Raw genomic sequence first — 22,512 nt, forward strand, 5'->3', positions numbered from 1 at the left:
ACAATATATAGTTTGACAATCAACAGCAGAAACTGTAAACCTTCATTCTTAATAGCATTCAGAAATACAGAGGTGTACAAGTATTCCATGTGGAAATTAAGCATTTAGTCTACAGACAATAGTAAGACAATCCAAGAAGGAAACTGTGTTGTTCACTAACATGAAGGCACTAACTCCCTTACAGATTAGGCTCTTGCTGCATCAGAAAGGAGTACTGGTATTCCACTAATACTCAAGCTTAGAGTCTCAGAAGTTATTTTCATGTGTGGTATTCATTCAGTATTATGGTTCTGATGTACCAGTCACAGCATTCTCTCAGCCAGTATGCTGATTTGTTGTTACAGCTCAGGGAAGTCAAGAACAGAATGGTAATGACAAGGGAGGAAAAAAACCCAACCAAACAAACCAACATTCCAATGTTTGGAATGTCCAGATGCTACAGAGCAGGTTTGCACTGTTGTAGGCAGAATAAGGTCACCACTTGAGTCATCTGTTTCAGGAGAAAACCTTAATTTAAATAACATATACTTTGCTTTCAAAACCAGCAGCAAATATTCCTTCAGTCAACCTGAAGTTTGTAAGAAGGAAAAACACAACAAAAGCAGACAAATTCCCTATATTTTCTCATCAAAGTATATTTCTAACAATCACTAGGCAATGTTCTTTGCTACTTGTCCTTTTAAGCACATAATCATCATTTACTAATGGAGTAGACAGATGAATTAGCTTTCCAACAATTACTGGAAACCAGAGAGAAGCCACCACACACTAAAGCATACAGTCCCCTAAGAATGACTTTACCTTATTCACAGATGACATTCTACAACTGGCCTATTCATTACATGCAGCAGCTCCATCCTTTGGTCAGTTCATTTTTGGTTTTGGTGTGTTTGCTTTGTTTTTTTGGGTTTCTTTTTGTTTTGTGTGGTTTTTCTTTTCAATTTTGTTTAAATATCAAGTCATCCTGGGTGTGACATAACAGTAAAACTGATTGCATATCTACAATGGAAACAAAACACTGAACAGTTTGTCTTATATTTCAGCAGATTAATGTCATCTCCCTAGCCCTGGGAATATTAATGGCTGCAGGACACATGTGGACTGTCCTTCCAAAAAACCACCTCATAATGCTATTAGTTTTAATTACTCTGCCAATCAATTTGAATATTTTTGCCATCCAACATTGAATATCACAGATTAGTACAAACAATTTTCATCTTTAAAACAGGCATATTGCTGGGAGAAGTTATACAGGTCGCTGGCAGTTTCCTCACAAAAAAAAAAAAAAAAAAAAAATCAGGAAAATCCTGGGACTAAATCTGATCATATTACAGTAAAACGACAATATTCTTCCCATGAAGTGAGCTTTACCTCACCTGGTCAGAAACTCCTCTATTCTGCAACACAACAGGAAATTTTCATTTTCAAGGAACTTGAACGCGTAATATTTCCGACTGCCAGTCCCAAAACCTGCAATAATAAACCAGTCAGGAACTAGCATAGTTCTTAGCAGGTACTGCTTCTTCCAGACTTGTGACTAAAGTTTCATAACGAACTTCTGCTATCAGAAGGTTTAAGAAGCTCTCCCAAAGTCACTGCAGAGAGCAAACTCTCTACCAGATCTGTCATTGTTTCACACTGGAAAAAGGCATAAGCCCAATTCCAGTAAAAACTGGCCCAAATAGAATCTGACATGGGATGCAAGAAAAACTGCATGGTTTGCTTCTCAGTTTCTTCCAGTTTATGTGCAAACACTTCAGCATTAACTTCAAAATGAGGGGCATAACATTTTCCATCAAATAAATACTTTAGGCAGATAGTTTTATTTTCTTCTACTCACATGTGCATGGGGTTTAAATCAGGTATACATACACATAACAAATACCAGAACACAGCATAATTTCCTAGTTGTGGCCTCCAAACCAACGTCAATTCACAGTGCCAAAACCTGTATATCCCTCCAGTTACCTTTACATTTAGTTTCATGTGGTTAGGAAGTGTTTTAAAGCCCTCAACCCACAAGTACTAAGTAGTGGGCCTGTTCAATTCTGTAATTCACAAACTCACCCCCCAACCAATCATGAGGTTTGGACTGGAAAACTGTGGTTAAGCCTGATAGAGATACAAGTCAGACAATACTCACCAAGTCCCTATTTTAGTGAAGACACTCAATTTATGAGGTATTTCAAACAGTGCAAAGTGCCCTCTCCAACTTTCCACAACTGTGAGTTCAGGTTACCCTGCTTGTTCAACTTCAGTAAAAGCACTGTATTTTGGGTGCAGAAAACAAAAAAAAAAGACTGGGAGGGGGAAATAAAACATGCAGGAAGATTCTCAAAGCTGTAATACTTGTAGCCCTGAGCAGTTTAAAGGAAGTGAAGGCAGATGGGTAGGAGGAAGCTATATTGGCTGCTTTTTTGAAGTCAAGGCCATGCTTACGTGAAGCAATGAAAAAAATAAAGGAAAATTAGTCCCTATACAAAGGGTACTGCTTCATTTTTCCCAGCCCCTCTTATTTCAGAATAGGAGAAGTTTCACAGATCCACGAACATGGTGGCTTGCAGCTGGAGAGACAGTGTCATCGAACAATGACAGCAGGCTTCAGTTGTCAATTAGTTTCTTGGCTCTGATGTTGGCTTGCTCAATGCGTTCCCTGTTTGTATCAGCCTGAAAGAGAAATTCACCATGCAAAAAAATTTAAAAAATTCAAGCTAGCTGACATGAACTTCTGAATTGCAGGGTATTATCACTGTGGTAGACAGGAGAACAACTTCAGCTGGAAGTAATTCCCTCCCTACTATAGCTAGCATACGATTTCAGCAGATAGAATAACCAGTTTTCAGCCGACTCTCAAGACATACAGCAGCTTGCCTCAGCAAGTGAGGAAGAGTATTAACAGAACAAGGTGATAAGAATTCACTCTCCAAGTGTTTAGACATCTTCAGAATCATACAGAGCAGCCTTGTTGCTAGGGACTAGAAATAATAGTCAAAAGGAGAAGTGACCTGTGACTATAAAGGTCAGAATTATTTTGCTCGGTGCCAATTCCTGTTTTTCATCTACACACCCTTCAGTACCATATCTGTAAGGAAAGCACTTCATTCTATATTTTACTATTATAAAGCCTCACAAGTCAGCCACAGCATCTAGACTGAGCAAGTATCAAGATACAGTTTTACTGAAAGGAATAAGAAGCTTTGGAGTAATTCCCCAATCATCCACCCTGCAGTGGGGAAGGAAGAGGAGAGGTAATATATACACCACCAGCCTCTGCCCTCACCATGAGATAACCTCCTGAGAAACTTCACTTGTGCCAAATATTAGCCATTTCATACTGTAATGGGCTGGGAAGAAGACACTGGCAGGTCAAGCCTATTCTTTCCTTCCTATGCTTCAGGGGTCAAGGGCTAGGGAAGAGGCAGGAATCCACTACACAGAAGTGAGAATCTAACTTTTTAACACCACTTCAGAAACAGATTGACCCAGCTCCTAGATGTTCTAAGAAAACACCAGAAACTCAAGCTTTTATAAGGGATTTATTCAGGTTACTAGCCCCGCATAACAATGCAGGCTATCAAAAGTCACCCAGACAAGCCTTTGTTTTCCAGGTGAGTTGGATTTTTTTTTTTCCCCAGTAAACCTCTAAAGCATCAAATCCATTCTGCAGTTAAGCTTAATACTGCTGGGGGTTTTTATATGATGCTGTCCTTTGGAGATTCATCCCAAAAATACTGATCTGGTTTCCACACAGTTCACTAGATTTGAACACAGCTACCAGCGGAAAAGGATTAATTTAAATATCCTCAAACAGGTTGCCAGCCTCAAAGCCTGGAACTGCACTTTTTTGACTGCTGTTTTGTCTAGCAATTCTAATTTATTTACATCACATTTTAACAGACCTGATATGCAAAGTGGTTGGTTCTTTTTAGAGCACTAAAATGGGAAAGCATCAAAATAAGTATTGAAATAAGACTATTACCAAATGCAGTAATTCCCACTTGCAGTTAACTTTGACCAAGAAATTTTCAGTCTACTTTATAAGCTGTAAGAATTTTACAGCTCATTTTAATCTCCAGTTAAGTTTTCCTCATGTTCTTTAAAATGTTGTACTTTTTTACTTTTTACAATCACCTCAGATCTGTCCTTTGAGGGAACAGTGCATGACAGTTAAGGTACCCTCCATAAGATCAAGTTCTTTTGCCTTATCAATACAACCACCCCTAAGTTACTAGACAAAATTGAGATGCTGTCATAGGTATAATCAGCATTTATGTCAGACTAGCTCAGTACTTCAAAAAAAAGATTCCTTCTTGCTTTTAATCCTAGTGGACATTTCAGTGATCTTTTAAAATTCCCATTTAGTCTTAATTCTATGACTTTACAGTAATTAGTGGTCACTTCTGCTTTTTTACATGTTTGATATACACTGCTCATTAAAGCTGTCATTTCCTTTAAGCAGGATGCCACTTCAGAATGTGGGGATTTCTCAAATGCAGCTAGCTTCCTCGTAAGTTAGCCACTTGTAGGAAAAAAAACGTAATATACATTTATGATTCATTTGTTTGGGGAAATTAATCTAAAGCAATTAAAAAATGAAGTACTGATTATGACTGAGACAGCAGACCATGTCCCTGTGCACCTACAAAACTGATTATTCTGAAGTCTCCCCAGCCCCAATATTGAACAGTCCACAAGAATTAGGACAATTACTTGTAGTTTATTTTACATTCAATGATTATAGTGGCTTTAGGAATTCTAGAAGAATCTTGCTATTCCCTACCACATACAGGATTCCCTGCAAGCCACAATTCCCCAGTTATGCCTCCAGTGTTTGTTCTTTTGATACAAACAAGTCTAGTGAATTCCAGAGTTGGCAGTGATCTGTGCTGTATTTTTAGTTTTCCTGACACCATGAAGCATTTGAATTTTAAGCTACATAGTAAAATATCAATCTATATCTTGTTCAAATCACTGCAACCTAGAGGATGGTATAATCTTAATGCATACTTACTGTACTGTAAATACAGTCAATAGAAGAACGAGTTCATTCCTTGTAACTTGTCAGTAACAAGTCCTAAGCTGAAGGCAGAGATCACTTTGGACACTTACCTTTACATTTATCCGGTCTATTTGTTTATTCTGGGCATCAATCTCGTTGCCCATATCCAAAGCCATGGTTTTCAAATTCCCAAGAATGTTTCCCACTTGAGCAAGGTTTTCATCCATTTCATCTTCTCTGGCATCATTTGTTATCCTGTTCAAACAAATAAGACAACGTTTCCAAAATATAAGAACTTGCTTTTCCCTACCCTTAATTTACTCTAGCCGAAATTGTTTGTTGCACAGTTTTCTGACAGGCACTGCATTCAAGCAGGTTTTCACTCTTAAAAGCCCATATATTCCAAGCAAGCAGTCCACTCAGAAAAGGTGCTAACGTAGCTGCTGTTACAAAAACTGCCTTAGAATTTAAAATAACACCTACCAGATAAAGACATTAGTTAGTCTCAAGCATACGTTATGACAATAAAAGCCCTTGGTCTTGTCAAGTTCCTTCAATAACCAAGTAGTCTCTAGTGTACTCACATCCAGAAACAGACAAATAACATCACCACTATTTGAAAAAAAGGTGTAATGTGAGCATTGCAATACTTGATGTATAGGCTTATGCCATCTCCTCTCAAAGCTGCAACAGTTAATACTGAACAACTTTGCCTAAAATGCAGCTGAAAGAAGCTGACAACTGGTAACTCAAGATTTTTGCATTACAGACTGCAGAATATCAGTAAGTGAACCTTGTAATGTATCCACCACTTGGTCCTCTAGAAGTCTGAGGCTGCTGCTGATTGATTCTTCTCGGCTGCATCGATATCACCTGATCTGATGAGTTCTCTGTTCCGTCTCCCCAGGTTGTTCTGTATGCCTTGCTAGCCTCAAAGTTCTTCGTCCTGCTCCATAAAAATAAGAAGCCTGAACTACTACATCTTTGATATAGCATCCTGACTGAAGTTCTCTCTAAATCTAGGATTTACAGAAGTATTTGTCTTGTGCCTTGTGATTTTGTATAGACAGAGCCTTGTCTATACAATACAATTATCTTATCAGGATAGTACAAACATTGAGTTACTCTAAGGACAGTGATCTGGTCTTAACCTTGAATGCAAGCACAGTAATTTCCTCAAAGTCACATTACCAGAAGAGGGGAAGCTTATGACTTCAAACAGGAAAGCCTGCACTGTCATAAGACACAGCTGCATTTACAACAGGAGTTAGTCACTACTAGTTACTTTACAAGAAAGAAGTGGGGATGAAGGAGAAAAAAACTCACTCAAATACAAATATCTACAAGATATTATCTATACAAGAAAATAATTAATCTTGACTGTTTTTTGTCAAACACGTTTTGTCACCAAGTCTCTTTTGAAGTTAACATTTCTCAATACTATTATTTCAAAATCAGTTATAATCATGTTTAAATACCAACTTTGTTCTGCAATTAAGTTGTACTAACTTCATTAAAGCAACAAACTTACCATTACGCTTTTACCACATATTTCAGAAGAAAAAGAAACTCAAGAATGCACACTGACATGAAGCAAATCAAGAATCACAGACCCACAAAAGCAAGAAAGGAAAAAAAAAATATAACTGATCTAACTTGGAGTCTGTTCTCATGAACATGTTTTGAGAAGAACATTCTCATGTTCACCTTGTTTGTGGCATTTTCATGTTTAAGCTACATCAGCCAGACTTGACTGCCACTTTTCCATTTATTTAAAAGCCTGTGAAGGGAAATCTCTACTGTCTTTCAATACATCCAACCTACAAATGTGAAACATTTGGGCTACTGAAGGTCACTATAGATACAATAATTGATTACTTTTAATTGCACACATACAAGAGGTATGAAATTAGCTGTAATGAAGTATTCCCCTCATTCATCTTGCTTTTGTGTATAAAAATGCAGAGTTGTTTTTCATAGGTCAAGATGCTATGACAAGTAATCTAGTCAGAGTACATGAAACAAGAAACTACTTAATTTCTCAGTTCACAATGGAACTGTTGCATGCAGCAGAGCCCAAAAGAAACCTGACCTTGTGCATACACAGCCTTAAAATATCTTTCTGTTTACTGCAACTAACTTGAGTGTTATGTTTTGATCTTATTCATACTAAAGCTGCAACAGCAGGAGAGCTTAACTTCAGGATCAGTTAAGTCCTAGGTGCCAGAGGTAACACATTGACTTCTCTCATGTTTCATTTCAACATGTTTCATTACAATACATCACATCACAAGGAGACCTGCATGCAAACATCATGCACTTGCAAGCACAAAGCCAAGAGAAGCATCACTTCAGACAGCCAGTTAAATGTACATCTGTGCTCAGAAGACTGACCTTTTCCTACAATCCGTTCTCACCAGTTAAGTGAATACAGCTTCTTATCCTAGTCTTCATTTTTAGAAAGCAAGCATCAGTGTTAGGAGAGAATGGAGAAGAAAATAGTAAAGACCAGCAAACAAGTAAATTATTATTAGTACACAGATTAATATATTAGAGTACTGCCAGTATTTTGTGTTTTCACAAAACTTTTATAAACAATCTAAGCCCAGGAAAAATAAGAAAAGCAGTATTTAATTCAACAAGTGTTCTGATTTAGCTTTAAAAAAGCAAGCTTTGGAGATAAATGGTTGACAAATAACTGACAGAAAAACAGATGTACCACTAAATACATGAAAAGCATTCAGTTTCTTCTTCACTGCTTTCTACTTCTCTAGTAGATTCTTCTGCACATTACTGCCCGTTTTGCTACACAATGAATTTATTTTGTTGTGTGTATTTGGAGTGCTGCAAGACTTGACAAATTCTAAGCCTGCTCAGTGTCAATAAGCTGCTTAGGTTGTGTGAAATAAGACTGTCAACTACAGAAAACAAAGACTGAGTGTGTCAAAATGTACAAAGTCCATCAGCTTGATAAAATTAATACGAAGTAGTAAGCACACCTAACCAGTGTTCAGGGCTTTTTCAAAGTACTAAAACTTGATGACTGTTAGCCTTGGAAGCCACATTCACATCTATCCTAAATGATCCCCCAGGTATACCTACTACAAGGAATTTTTACGTAAATTTTTGCTACCTCTCAGTTAAATAAAAGGTTTTTTGCTCATGCAGAAGAGCTAAAAATGAATTAACACACAGACTACTCACTTAACAGGGCACACTAAAGTAACTTTTTTTTCTTCTCTTGGAAGAACTATGATCACATTCAATTCATACAGACCAATTGGATACTTTGCTGCTTAAAGCTAGTATCTCTCAAAAAAAAGTTCTTTTCCTTATAATACTGATTTCTGATTGCTTAGGGTGTTTAGAAGCACACATGCAGTGGCATACAAAAATTAGATTACTCTTAACTGACTTGGAAACAGTAGACAGAACACTGATGTTACAAAGGCAGTGTGAAGCAGGTCAGCAAGAATTGATGTACACACTAGTGAAAGATGAACGTAACAAAGTCTGTTCTCCTACCCTTTCTTCCTTCCTAATGCACAAGCGTTTTAAAAATGGCTAGGGAAGCAATATTACTTCCCTTCTACAAGCCAGAAGCTTTCTTGCTATTAAGTTACTACAAAAGTATTTGAGGGAATAAAAAAAAGCCAAAAACACCTGGAGTCAAATTTCTGACTCAGACTTCTCTTTGCCTCTTCAGGCATACAGCTATCCACAGTCCAGTTTGGTCTCATCTGTATGACCACCAAAAGTGTTCTACTATGTATAACCTCTGAGGAGATTAAAGCACAATTGTGCAGACTGTCACATTTCATGTGCAGCAGGTATACTTACAGCAAAAGGGGCACAATATATGATTAGATGCAAGTAAGCTTTAGCTGTTCTCATGCAATTTCAAGAGGATGCACTTGTACAAACCAAAACAATTAACTTTCCTAGAGATTCAGCACATTTTAATTACCAATTTTATTACAGACTACCTCCAAGTACAGTAGCCATTGGGAATACTTTAGACCTTCAGACCAAAGTATCAATTTAACTGACCTGTTACAAGGACAAACACAGAGACCACAACATTTGTTGAGCTCTGTCAATGTCTTCTCAGCTTCTCTCATATCCTTATTTATCTGGTCCATGCCTTCTTCTATGCGATTTAGTTGTTCTGGAAGAGAAACAAGTAACCTCAACAAACAGAGTGGGGGAAGGTGGGGATCGGATATAAACATTTCTTTCCAGTGGGAAAGTTTCAGTTCTATCTTTATACCAGGACTAATGCCTACTTTTTCCTGCATTCTGAGATCAATTTTATAATTTAATTTTAAGAAAAACATGAAATTATAGGTTTCAGTTACTATATTAGAAATACTGTCTATACCCTTAAAGCAGCACTTCTGTTGCTGCTTTTAGAATATATGCAATTACATTCACACTATAATGGGAAGGATCCCCTCCTATAGCAGAGCTGTACTACATTTTAACTAACATGGTCTCTCAACTGCTTTAAACCTTCTCTTAAATACTAAAAATCTATGGAAATAACCAATTAGCAAATGTCATTTTCAGATAAGTAGTCTTTAATAAAGCAAACACTCTTGCCCTTTGTCTTTCATTCAAGAAATTGATTATTAGTATTAGGAAGACAGACAAACTCACCTCCCTGTTCATCCAGCATAGTGATAGTTTTGATGCCAACATCCTGGGCCTGCAGAAAGAAATTTGCAGATATAAAACCAGATTCCAACAAAGCAATGTAGAATCAGGTCTCTACAGTAAATTTGATAAGCCAACCATGTTCATAAAACACTGTGATAGGAATAACTTCTCTAGCAGTGCTATTCTAAATTGCAGATGAGATCCTATGTTAGGTTAATAATAATCTCACCTGCTATGCTATCTTGGTGAGTGGGGTTTTTTTTGTGTTTGGGATTGGTTTGTGTTTTGGTGAGGGCATTTTTTTTTTTTTACACTACAAGATAAAATCTATCATAACACTCAGATTGAACTACGACAACATCAAGCTACAAATGTTGATCCACATTTGCCTTGGGAAAAGTGGCATTCAGTTCATTTCTTAACCCTACACCTTTCAATAGGGCCTTTAGTCTTGTCCAAAAAAAGAAAAATCAAAACAAAACCGGCAAAATTATCCTTGAGAATGTAACAGAAGGTATCAGAAAAATACTAGCTCATCAGTAGTTTTAGAAAGAAGAACAAGAAATCATCAGTGAGAGATATATCAGAGTACAGCTCATTGCTGGCTCAGAGTCTTGAGCCCAGCATGCAAAGCTGCACCCATGCTTTACTGTAAACTGGCAGCATAGAACTGTCTATGGTAGGAGGAGTTGCTTCAGTTTCTATGAATGACCAAACTTCCAAGAAGTTACATTGGCACATTACATTTCAAATGCCTCACTGGTAACACAAGCACCTTCAGTTTCACATCAGCCTGCTACCATCTGGGCAGTGAATAGAGGTTCTAAAGCAGCACAGCCCAGACACTTCAGGGTCCTTGTTCACGACATATTTTTAGTGTTCTCATACCGACAATAAATTGTCTCAAGTTCCCAGCACTGAAAGTCTAAGCATTATCTTCGAAAAGCATTAATGCTTAATCTCTGAATTCCCATTTGTCTATGGCATATCTAATTACTAGCAAAATTGCCTTGCTAAACCAGTTAACCTTTAAGTCTAACAAAGCTGACTATAAGCCATCTTATCTTAATCCTTACCAACAGGATGCTCTACATTTTTTTGAGATGACAGTATCAAAAGTACACTTCCAAGTATTTTTACAGTGGGGCATGTAAGCCTTAACATAGATTCCTCAAACATCAACAGAAACAGTTTTGTTTCAAGTTGTGTCTCATTGTTACTTAACTTTCTTTAAAGTTAAAACTGATAAATAGAACTACTTTTGTTTAAAGCTAAAAGTAGCCCTACCTTCTATGACCCCACCCAAATGAGCCCTACCCTCCCCCTTGAAGCAAAACATTTGCACACTGTGCACAGGAAAAGTGGGCTAAAAGACAAATGGAAGATGTTATGAGAAGCAAGTGATGCAGCAGCCAAAGCCATAACTGACCATCACGGCAGATTTTTCATAAGTAATCTGTAGCACTTAGAGATTAGGCCATTTTACTTGGAGAAAACAGGTAAAAAAGGATATTGATCCTTCTGTGATCAGGCTCAATGATGTGAAGAACATTACATTTAAGTCATTCTAACTTTACCTCTGAATTAAAGCAGCAACTTCTAATAATGAAGCATGTGTATAGAAAAAAATTTGAGAAAGAAAAACTGATTAAGATCACTTTATGATAGCTAACATGCTGCTTATACTTCAATTAATAAATCCCTAGGAATTCAAAAGCCTTTTCTTACCTCCACAGCCATGCCAAGAATCCTCCTTGTGCTCTCCAAAGACTAGAAAGATAATTTTAAAGTGAATGTGTTAACAGTATATACCAGTGTTGGAAACTCATCTTCACCAGTTTATTGCAGTAAAGCAATGTACAAAAAAATGCAATATACAAAAACTCATCAGCCTGTGTATACGCAACACATGCTACAACATAGGCATAGTGGCAGCATACGAGGATTTTTCAGACGGCAAACCCTTGGTTTTTTAGTACTCGCTAGTCATTATAAAATATTATCAAATGAATTTTAGTTCAAGTCATGAAGTGTCACCATGATTGAGAATAGTGTAGGTACCCAGCCTGCACCATTTTAGTAATCAGGACTGGGTGATCAGTACTCAATGGGTGTATTTAATGTTCAGACATTTAAATTCATACCCCCTTTTAGGAGTAGTCTTTGGGCCAGTACTTATCATGTAAAGTGAGAATTTGAAAGATTCCACTATACTCTTGCAGAATCACTACCCTAGGCTGCTCCATTTTTAAAAGACATTGTAATCCTGGCAATTAAGTACTCTAATCCCAGATGGCTTCCTGTAGTATTTACCTCATCAGTGACCTGGTTGGCCCTCAGCTGAATTTCTTCAGGCGATAAATCATCCATGATGAGGAATTATTACTTCTAAGTAATCACGTTAAAAAGAATCTTCTCCCTGTAAAAAAGATAACAGTTCAGTAGGAGAATTATCCTTGTATCAGTTATTTAATTTGAAACTGTAAGACTTTTCAGAGAATAAAAACCTATACACTTTAGTTTTCATACTGCAACACCTGGTTAGGACTAAAGAGCACTAAAAGGATTATTCAGTCATAACATCACTGAGAAATGAAGAGAAATGCTGCAACAGTAAGTATGTGAAGTAGTTTCCTTTCCAAGATTTGGCTTCCTAAATGTTTTTTGAAAATTCTATCCACTGGTAAATTAAGGTAAAAAAAAAAAAAATCAGTAAATGACATCTTACAATAAAAAAAGCTTCTCCACACATTGGTTTATCCAGTAATCCAGAAAGAAATTCCTTAAGGCATTTAATCTACTATCATAAGCTTTAAGTGTTCTCTTTCCCTTAGAGAGATTTCAACAGTCAGAAGGGAAAACACTGTCACAGACTAAGCACCACTCAAAATTATTCCAGTAACACTCTAGAAATAGTTGTTCTTACAGAATGGCAAATTCCTCAAATACAAAAGGATCTGCAAGAGTTCTAAATTATATGTATGCAACTCTAGCAAAGGCTTTTAAATCTACCTTTCCCATAACAAACATAGATCAAGATTTTTTCATAACTAAATCTCAACACACCAAGATATAAATTTTTGCTTTTAACAGGAGATATATTTTGAGCTGAAGAGACAAGCATTTTTGAAAAAGCAAGCCCAATGAGTGTATTCTTATCAGATCCAGGTTTTTTTAGAGCTAGGAATCCACATTTCTGTTGAATGAATGGCCAAGCAGCTGACATTCCTAGCAATGGGAAAACAGAGCTCCCAGGATGTAAAAGAATTTAATAATAGCACATAACCTGAACATTAGGAGTATTTTTTAAAAGTTAATCTTCTCCTTAACTTTAGATTAAACTTGGCTCTTTCACCTGAGTAGCTTTCAATTAAGATCACAACAAATGTCAAATGTCCTGTTTGATTAACAGAACCATGTTCCATTTTTCCCTACAAGATCAGTATTTCAAGACATGACATCAGTAACTGCTCCTGTAAGGTCAAATTCATGTAGATTCACCCAGCTATTGGCTAGAGAAAGGATTTGGTTCACATCTCTTTGCAGTAAGTGTGCACGCCTCTGAGGGCAAATTGAATTCAAGACATCTAATCCCCTGCTACAGAAGTGCTTCAGGATTTGGGGATACTTCAGCAGGTCTGGTCTTTACTACCTTACATACATCCTCAGACACTCTCACATGAGGCCTGACAGCTCAGTTTCCAGTAGTCCAGTTTCACTACATAATCAGCAACTTAAGCTTCATTCATGAGGTTTATTTAAGACAGCTGAATACCAGCTTGGAGTTTGGGATGCCCTTCAAGGCTTGCACAGCTGAGGACCAGTAAAGCAGGGTCAGGGAGGAAAGGACCAGTTTTCACTTAATTAGATTAAGCATGGGAAAATAATATCAAGCTGATTCTTTGGGTGAAGAATCTCACATTTGCCTAATATTCAGAAACAACATGAAACTTCAATTATATAGTTGCAGTGAACGAGCAATATCTGGATTACTGTAATTGGCACAGGTTGGCCAGCCTTTCCCTACTTGAGCCAAAACACAATCAGATACTTCAGTAGCTTGGAACCATAAACACATCTCATCTTGGACAGCAAAAAGGACACCATATTCCCACACTATGAATACAACAACTTTCCAAGAATCCCATTGTAACTGAAGAAGAGTTGGAATTGCAGCTGTATTCCCAGAGCGATGTGGAGATTTTTCAGCAGGCTAGTGTCCTGCTTCCCTTTGCAGCTGTGGTCAGGTTACCCAGGAGCTCACATTCCATCATAAACAACTGCTGGCCACATGAAGTAACCCAAACTCAGAAGTTGCATTTCAGTTACCCAAGAGCCTTCTCACAGCCAACACAACAATACAGTAACAGTTTCTTGACTTTTGAGGCAAGGGCATGACAATATCAAACACACAGGAAGGATTTGTTTACAAATTAAGTCTGTAACGGGTAACAAGACTCTTCAAATACATTATACTACTGCCTTCACACCCAGAAAGCACCCAGAATCTGAATGATGGGTACTTTGAGGCCACATACTGAGTTTTGTGTTTTATTCAATACCACAAGAATGTTATCCTGTGCCACCAGAACCACACAATCACAGAGAAGCCACTGAAAAGCAAACTAGCAGTGAGAGTGGAAATGAAGGTAACTGACAACAAATAGTTTCAACTCCCAAGCTAGTATTTTTTTGTGGTATAGCTTGGAAGGTAACAAACATTACTCAAAGCTGACAGTCATGAATTAACTTAACTTGCTATACTGAATTCACCCTAAGCTTGACAAACATGATATTAAAGTCTTGTAAAAGATAATGACACGCTGAAATTTGCTAGTAATTACATGAAGAATCACAGCCACTACATAAGGAGCTACTTAATGTTCTATTAACTATCAAACTACTTCCCCCAAACTTTGAGCTGTATGTTGGCTCACTGAAGAACTTGCAATCCATTATTTGACCAGTTAATAGTAACACACAAACCCAGAAAGTGTCTTTTGTTGCATGTGACACCAGACAATGGGTTGAAAGCAAACACTTCCTACTAAATCTACCAGTTCTAACGCTGAAAAAAAAACCCAAACAAACCTTTGCTTGCTCACAGCTTCTTGAAGAACTCCATTGTCAGATGAAAAGAAGTTCTATGGAAACTCATAGTATTCCTCCTAATTTCTTCACCAATCTATGGTATTTGTTCATGAATTGACCCAACACTGAAGAAATCCAGCCATAAGATACAAGGAAAAAGCCCTTCTATACAGACATCCATAATATAGATAAAACCAGTTATTTTTAGGACTCCCCAAAGCTGAAGGACGCACATGATTACCTTCTGATATTCATATTTGGACATCTGTACCATTTTTCCTCTTGTGAGATGAAAACAATCTAAAGCAATAGTTCACATACTCAATTCACAGTTACTAGAGTAACTGACCTATGTGAGAAGAACCTGAATAAAACTACCTAGAACATTTGGTTTAGAGACAAATGTTGTGATAATCTTATACCATGGTAGGGTATGGCTAGGGTCTTTTGTGATCATTCTTGATGTTTCATGTCACTGCAAAACAGTGAAGTAACCTTTCTTCTTCTAGACTTCCCAGAAAGCTTACCTTCATTTCCCAGCTACTGCCACTGGAGCTATGGAAAATAAGATAGCATTTCCTTATCTTAAGGCAGGCTTAAGAGGGCATTTTTGAATTGTTTTGATTACAACCTCTATTTAAACCAGAATACCCCAAATGGGTGCATTAGACTCCAAAATCCAAATTTTACTCCTGTGAGTTTGTACAACAGAGTTAACCAGCATTACTTTTGTAAACAAAAACAACACACACACTCACACCTGCACAGTAGATCTGTAAAGGAAGTTAGTTCCAGGAAGCAGAAGAGGAGGAGACATTCCCTAGGCAGTAAGAACAACTCTCGGCACATTGCAGTTAACAACATGGGAAAAAGCACACAGCAGCAACTGAGAATAAACCAAACATATCCAAAACACCCTCTTTCCAGAGATGTAGATACTCACTTGGTAGCTGTACCTGGAACACAGAAATATCTTGCAGTAAAGACACCTGCTGAAGAAGATGCCAACAACCCAAGAGGAGGCAATTTGTATTGAAATAATAGCTTGACTACTCAGAGCACAGTACAGTTACCTTAAGAAAGAATATTCACTCCCCCACCTTTGTCCGGGAATCAAAGCACTCAACTTTTAAGTTACTGGTATGTGACAAAATTATTTAATACCCAAGGTTAAGATTCCTCAATAAAAATAAAATATTCAGAGAAAACGTGACACAGCTAAACTGCTCCTGGCATATATTTATTATAATGTAAAATTTATTAAGGCAAGCATTTTTCTGTCCATGCTAAAAGCTTATTTTCTTTGCTTTCCCTCTCCTAGCATTTAAAAAAAAAAAAAAATCTTAATCACAAAGCAACCAAAGAAGAAAAAGACAGCTCATAAAGAGACTTCATAGTTACAACAGTATTCTGCGCGTTTAGTTTATTTTCTCTCTACAGTGGTTAAGTTTTAAACAAGAAACTAGTGTGCTTAAATACAAAGTCGAACCTCTTCAAAGAAGGATGTAATGGCAGCTGTATTTACTTTTTGTTATCGAAAAGTACTCTGCAGTATTTATTCAGTTACCACACTACAAGGATTAAACACCTTTCAGTGCAACTCCCTCTCTAGCCCTTGCACAGGAAAAACTGGCACCTACAGGCTACGCAGAACCAAACTTCCTATAAAAATATGTTCTCTTGAACTAACTGGCTCATGAAACATTTCTACCAGAAAGTGTCCAAGACCACAACATGTCCATTACCTTAGCCATTACAATCTCTTAAGAAGGAAAATTCATCAACAAACAATAGCAGCAAGGAAAACAATTCAAGGCCTTCAAATCATAGGTCTGTTCTGCCATGTATTATTTCAGAGATTGTGGGGACAAAAAAAAAAAAGAAATATTTTGAAATTCCAATTCTGACCATAAGATGTTATGGTCAGCTGGTAACATGTTATCTCTTTACAAGACTCCTCCTATAAATTTATTAAAGCACATTAAAATTAGGGTATTGCAGATAAAATCGGTTGAGGATAGATTAGACTCGAGTTATTTCAATCCCTTGGACAAGGGTTGACCCTTGAGGTAACGGAAATAAATGTATTTCTTTATAGACTTTAAGCATTATGCATTTATTCATGGCTTCAAAACCCTTGAAAATTTTCAGTTCACTCCTCTATGTGAAGCACTTAGGTTGGAGAAAGTTGAGGAAAAGACCCAGTGAAGGTGACTTTACAGAAATGTTTAAAAACTCAAGGCATTTCCTGCAAAACAATGAGGGATGTGACAGGCACTTTGGGGCCAATTTTAGCACAGTGCCAGACCCATCCAAGGCATCCTTGGCTTAGATATCTTAATTTGATTAATCAGCACACCCACAGAGCGGCTGAAGCTTTTAAATAGGTTCTTTGTCTAACTTACAAAAAGACTGGAAGGTGACACATACTGATGTGAGCTACTCCTGTGTCAGCAGCAGGGTGACCCTGTGAGAGTACAGCGTCTGGTTTTATTTGGGGAAGTGTTGTTCACACCACCACACTTCAGGTGTCTCAAGTGTTTATCAGGCTTCTGCCCTGCTCCAACTACTGAATTGAGAGCTAGCACCCGCTGAGCCATACCCTTCATAAGACACGTGCAATAGGAGCAAATGCAGTGATGCAGCAACCTGCTGTCTCTGCGTGTACAAGTCTCCAAGTTTAAATTACCTGCCTGTGATCAGAAAGCTAAGACAGTATCATTTTCATTAACAGCAGCTCTCTGGCTGGGCTTCTCACAATAGACACATTAAAAAGCTTAGGAAGAAAAAAACAAAGCATTTGAATTGACAGAGCCTCAAGATCAAAGTTCTGCTTTATGCAGCCAGCAAGAGCACAGTCACCTTTGTTACTCATCTTCCCAAACCATACAGGGAAAACAACATAAAATCTTTCTTTGTTGTCTGTTATTGATCAAATATTTTCCTCCACATCATTAGGGGTTTTTCTTACAAGTGTTTAACTTTTCATTCAGAATTACCTCTAAACTAGATGCCAGCTATTTATGCTAACACTCTTTCCAATGTAAACATTAAATTACAACAGTGAGATTACATAGCCTGATTTCAAAGGCTTCTCAATCCCAATAATCTTCTGAAGTTTATAAAACACTTGAAAGGTAAGGAAAGCTATAGCAGGCAATTTACATACATGCTGTTTGATTATGCTTTTCTTCAGCACTAGCTGTGAAGCAATTCTAAGGCTTATTAGCTCTCAAAAAAAGAAAATTTCCTTTCTTGTTTTATATCAGTGATGGCATACTCAGGCTGTGCTATCCAAAACAGTCAAGACACACAGGCATTTTTTTTTCTTAATTTTTGTCAATATAAACCAACTGCAGGGTACCACAAGGCCTAGCAAAATGCCTGCTCAACTGTGATCACAGTCTGCATCTGGAAAGGACTCTAAGCAGGCAGAGGCTGTCAGTGGCAAGTTTTCTTAAATCCGACAGGTCTACTTGCACCAGACCAAGAAATCGTTCGCAAATGCTCACAAACGCACCTTAAACAATCTGTTCTGCATCTCTACATGCAGAAGTTTTGTGCCTCTGACAGACTGAGCACCTCTCAGCATACATCCATCACATTCACTAAACACCACAAGTTAATTCTTCACCCACCATCTGAAGGTCCTGTATTTGAGCAAAGCCTCTTCTCTCTCAAGTTACGCTTCTATTCAGTATCATAAACTTTTCTTCCTCCTTCTAGTTCAGAGTTATCAGTCACATTAAGTACAAATGGTTCCTTTTTTCCTGTTAGATATTTTGATAGCAGCAATGTGGTGGGCTGAAAATTCTCCCCCAACCTTAAATTACCAGATTAGTCCAGTTGGAAGCCAGCGAAGATGTATTTACAAGTAAAACTACAATCTACAACGAAATGCAATGAATATGTACAAAATATACAATATTTACAGGTATTTACAATTGATGAACAGCACAAGTACCCACCCGGCCAAAAACCAGGGGAGCTGCAACAGTTTCTCCCTCCCCCTGCTCCTCTCCCTACCCCCCTGTACACAAAAGGGACAAGAGAAAGAGCAGAACAGTTGTTGTTAATACCACTCACAACAAAAGCAATGCAGTCAAGGTCAGTAAAGCCAGGAGAAACATCAGACAGAGACGAAGAAATGAACAGAGAGATTGTTTCCATTACTAGCTTATGTTTGTTGTCTGTCCAATGATTGTTTAGAACTTATTATTTTCCTTTTCACACCCAATAGTGATTTATTTACACCTTATTACTTTCTGTTCAAGATCTGTGGAAAACTTTAAAGGTACAGCCTAAAACTACCACAAGCAAGAGCACACAGCAGGCTGTACCTTGGTGCCTGGTTACATAAATGCAGAATAAGTAAATCATCCATAACTTTCATCTGAATATCAAGTACAGTGAGAGAAGAAGTAGCCAGCATGCTACTTCCGGCCATGGAAGAAAAGAGCTGCGACAGCTGAAAGACGAAATAAGATTATCTCTTTATGGCCAAAAACGTAAGATTAATCAAGTTTGCTTTCTAGAACAACTTCTTTCTCTACCAAAAGAGATGTTGCCAAGCTGTGAATAAAAATCATAACTCCTACAAAGTTTTCTAGCAAGCTTCTATGCTTTTATCTCACGTTGTTTTCATCTTCAAAAAACTAGTTACAGCTTTAGCCAGTTAGGAATAATTGAATGGAAAACTTACACATGTATATGTCCAAGTTATTATTTTTTATAACGTAACAGTATGAAAGAATCTACTACCCTTTCTATATCCAAAATATCTGCATCTGACCCCCTGTTCATTTCAGATAAGTCAGTAAGACTTGCACTTTATCCTTTTAACACAATCCACCAGTAGGAATACCCAAGTCTTAAACCTCAAAAATCCTATAATTCCCATTTCAGTAGTTCTTTCCTTGGATGTTTTATATACATACCAGGGAAGAAATCTGAAATAATAGATAGTAACTGATGCATCTAGAAATATGATTGAGAAACACAGCCAATGCCTCCTTTTGGGTAATCTTAACAAAAAGGTAGGAACTAGGAGATGACACAACCCTGCTGTTGCAGTAACTGACTGAAAGCCAGTAGCTTCTGAGCTATACTTTCAGGCATCAGCAAATTGGTACAGCCTCAGATCACCGTGGATGCCCCCTCAGATCCTTCTCTTGTCAAGCCAGCAGTTACCTTCACCAAAACATGGAAAAATTCATGCAACTATATGCTTAGAAAAATGTGAACATTGATGATTAATTTCTGTGCATTCTTGCAAAGATGAAAAATTGAGCAGTTTACAAATGAGATGGCTTTGAGCTGAAGATTGTGGATTTTTGTTCTTTCAAATTCTTTATATCACTTACATAGGCACATGTATTGAGGATTTGGGTTATTTTAAACCATTTCTGAACACAGTTATTGTACTTGTTCAGCCCAGCTAATGCAGGATGGTACAAGGTATCAGCACCAGAACATACTCCCCCATATGATCATGTCCACAAGATAAATGAATAAAGCATCTGTGACCCTGAGGGAAGAGGCGAGGGCTCAAGAACAAGACACTACTCTGCATGCTTCCTGCTTTCTCTTATCAACTTCCTGAACACACTGCACAAAGATGATAGCAGAGAATAGGCACTAGCACTACCACCACCTCTGTGCAGTGTGTTGCGACTCTTACTGCTCTCGACAGTTAATTTATGTTCCTAGTAAAGCCTCATGATATGCCCTTCAAACTAGTTACTGGCCAACACAAATTCACAATCAACTGTATATTCACGAACAGCAACAGATTCCACTTCTTCTAATGGATTAAAAAAAACTGCTATACAATAAGCTACCTCAAAAACAGCAGAGCAGGGGACAACAGCTATATAGATCAGTAACTAATAAGCAATTGATTGCTCAAATCAGTTAACCAAGGATCTGACATCATAGAAGGCTTTCCCTTTGTCCCTAAATACCTTCCCACATTGCTGTTCTCTATGCAGCACAGGATCAGACTTACACCTCAAGTAAAGCAAACCTGTTTGCTAGTTCTTGTTTATGAAAAAGTAAAGCAACACCCAGCTGCTTCTCAACACTGAGCATCTACTGCCCTTTACAAGAGCAAAAAGAGGAAGGTAAATAGCTGAAGAAGTTGCATAAAGAAATTTCCAAAGTTTCTTTAACTTATCTGCTTGGGTTAGTCACATCATGTGTGTTAGTAACTTCTGTTGCTTAAAACAAATTAAAGTAAAAAAAGAAAAAAAAAAAAAAGGTGCAAATTAAAGTTACATTTGTTAGCTTCCCAGAAATACCAAGGACATGAAAAGGTAAAATTAAGAAAAGCACAAAAACACAGGTTACTTTTGATGCTCATTGTTGACCTGTACCACAACAGCACCTTACCGGTCAGCCTAAAAGTAACAGGGTACAGTGCAAGTTTAGGCAGGCATAGCAAGGGTGGGGTTTTCTCCCGCATCCGAGTAACAGGTCAATTCAAAGGCTCTCATCAAGCAAGTAAAAATATCTGGCCACGGCACTGACACCACTGGCAGAGAGGACTGGGCGAGGCCTTCCAGCACACAAGGGGACAGACACAGCTCACGGCTGAGGCACGGGCTTGGAGGCCCCGTCGGGCCACCCAGAGCCACACCAGGCCGCGTCCCCGCTACCCCGCGATGCATCATGAACCCAGAAGCCGAGACAGGCCAGCGCGGCCAGCACCACCCTACACAGGCCCCCGTCAGCCGCAGAAAAGCCGAGCCCGCCCCGCACAGGGCGCTAGGCGGCAGAGAGGTAGCCACCGACCAGATCCACCAGCCAACTGCCGGAACGCAGCAAACGAACAAACCGAATCGGCCGAAGCTGCCCCACACCTACCGACAACGCTGCCTCACACCCGACCACCGCCCAGCAGCCCCGCGCCGCTCCTTTAAAAGCCCATGTCCCGCTCGGCCCCACTGCTAGCGCGTCACGGCCCGCCCCCCGGAAGCAGGAACTAGCACCACCTACCGGAAGCGGCGCCGCGTGCCACATCCAACATGGCGGAGGAAAACCGACGCCCTCGACAAGCCCACGCACGCCCTGTGGCGGGAACGGCTAGCTCGAGGTCCGCCGCCGCGTGCTGCTCGTGTACACCCATCATGGCGTCATGGGAGGGTTGTGCGCCTGCGTTCGCACCTCTCCCCCGCGGGGCAGTGTGTGCGGTTAGCGTGGCCAGGCTTTGCTAGAGGGTCTGCGTTAACAGGGCGCGGTGCAGAAATAGTCCTGTCCTTATCAGCGGGACTTTGCTGCGGGTAAGCTACTCTACGTTAGGAGGAAGTGTGTCAGCCCCTCTTCTTTTACCGGAGAAAAGAATGAGGGCAGGGAGGGAAGGTGCTCTTTGGAATCACAGACCTCATCTTTTGGAGCTGAGACGGGTAGCCTTTCCTGAGACATACTCCTTCTTGGGTGTGGATAACTTCTTACCTGTTCAGGTTGCTCTTAGGGTGCATTCCTGCTAATAAGGCTGCTGATTTGGATTGCTGGCAGGAATTCTCACAGCATCGAGACCCACAGCAGCTTTCACACCCTGTGCAGGGTCCTTTTAATGAAAGTGTGGTGGCCTTGCAACCAGACCTTGTTTTCCTTTCTTGAGGATACTGATGAATAAAAAGCTGGACATGAGCTGACAATGTGTGCCTACAGCTCAGAAAGCCAAGTGAATCCTGATTGCCTCTCCTTCACTGTTGTGAGATCCCATCTGGATTGCTGAGTCCATCTTTGGAGCCCTCCGCACA

The 22,512-nt window shown here is 38.8% G+C and overlaps 1 protein-coding gene across 1 annotated transcript; it reads right to left on the reverse strand.

Annotated features, from left to right (window-relative positions):
* Positions 1-1,283: 1,283 nt before the first annotated feature.
* On the reverse strand, positions 1,284-21,646 carry SNAP23 (synaptosome associated protein 23). The gene is made up of 8 exons (XM_054400077.1): positions 21,614-21,646; positions 11,972-12,077; positions 11,387-11,428; positions 9,659-9,707; positions 9,050-9,167; positions 5,793-5,945; positions 5,110-5,254; positions 1,284-2,667 (listed from the first exon to the last, which is right to left on the reverse strand). Exons 2-8 carry the CDS (start codon positions 12,026-12,028, stop codon positions 2,602-2,604), a joined length of 630 nt encoding a protein of 209 aa, XP_054256052.1. The 5' UTR covers positions 12,029-12,077; positions 21,614-21,646; the 3' UTR covers positions 1,284-2,601.
* Positions 21,647-22,512: the final 866 nt, after the last annotated feature.

Source organism: Indicator indicator, chromosome 4 (assembly GCF_027791375.1).
Source record: "Indicator indicator isolate 239-I01 chromosome 4, UM_Iind_1.1, whole genome shotgun sequence".
NCBI lineage: Eukaryota > Metazoa > Chordata > Aves > Piciformes > Indicatoridae > Indicator > Indicator indicator.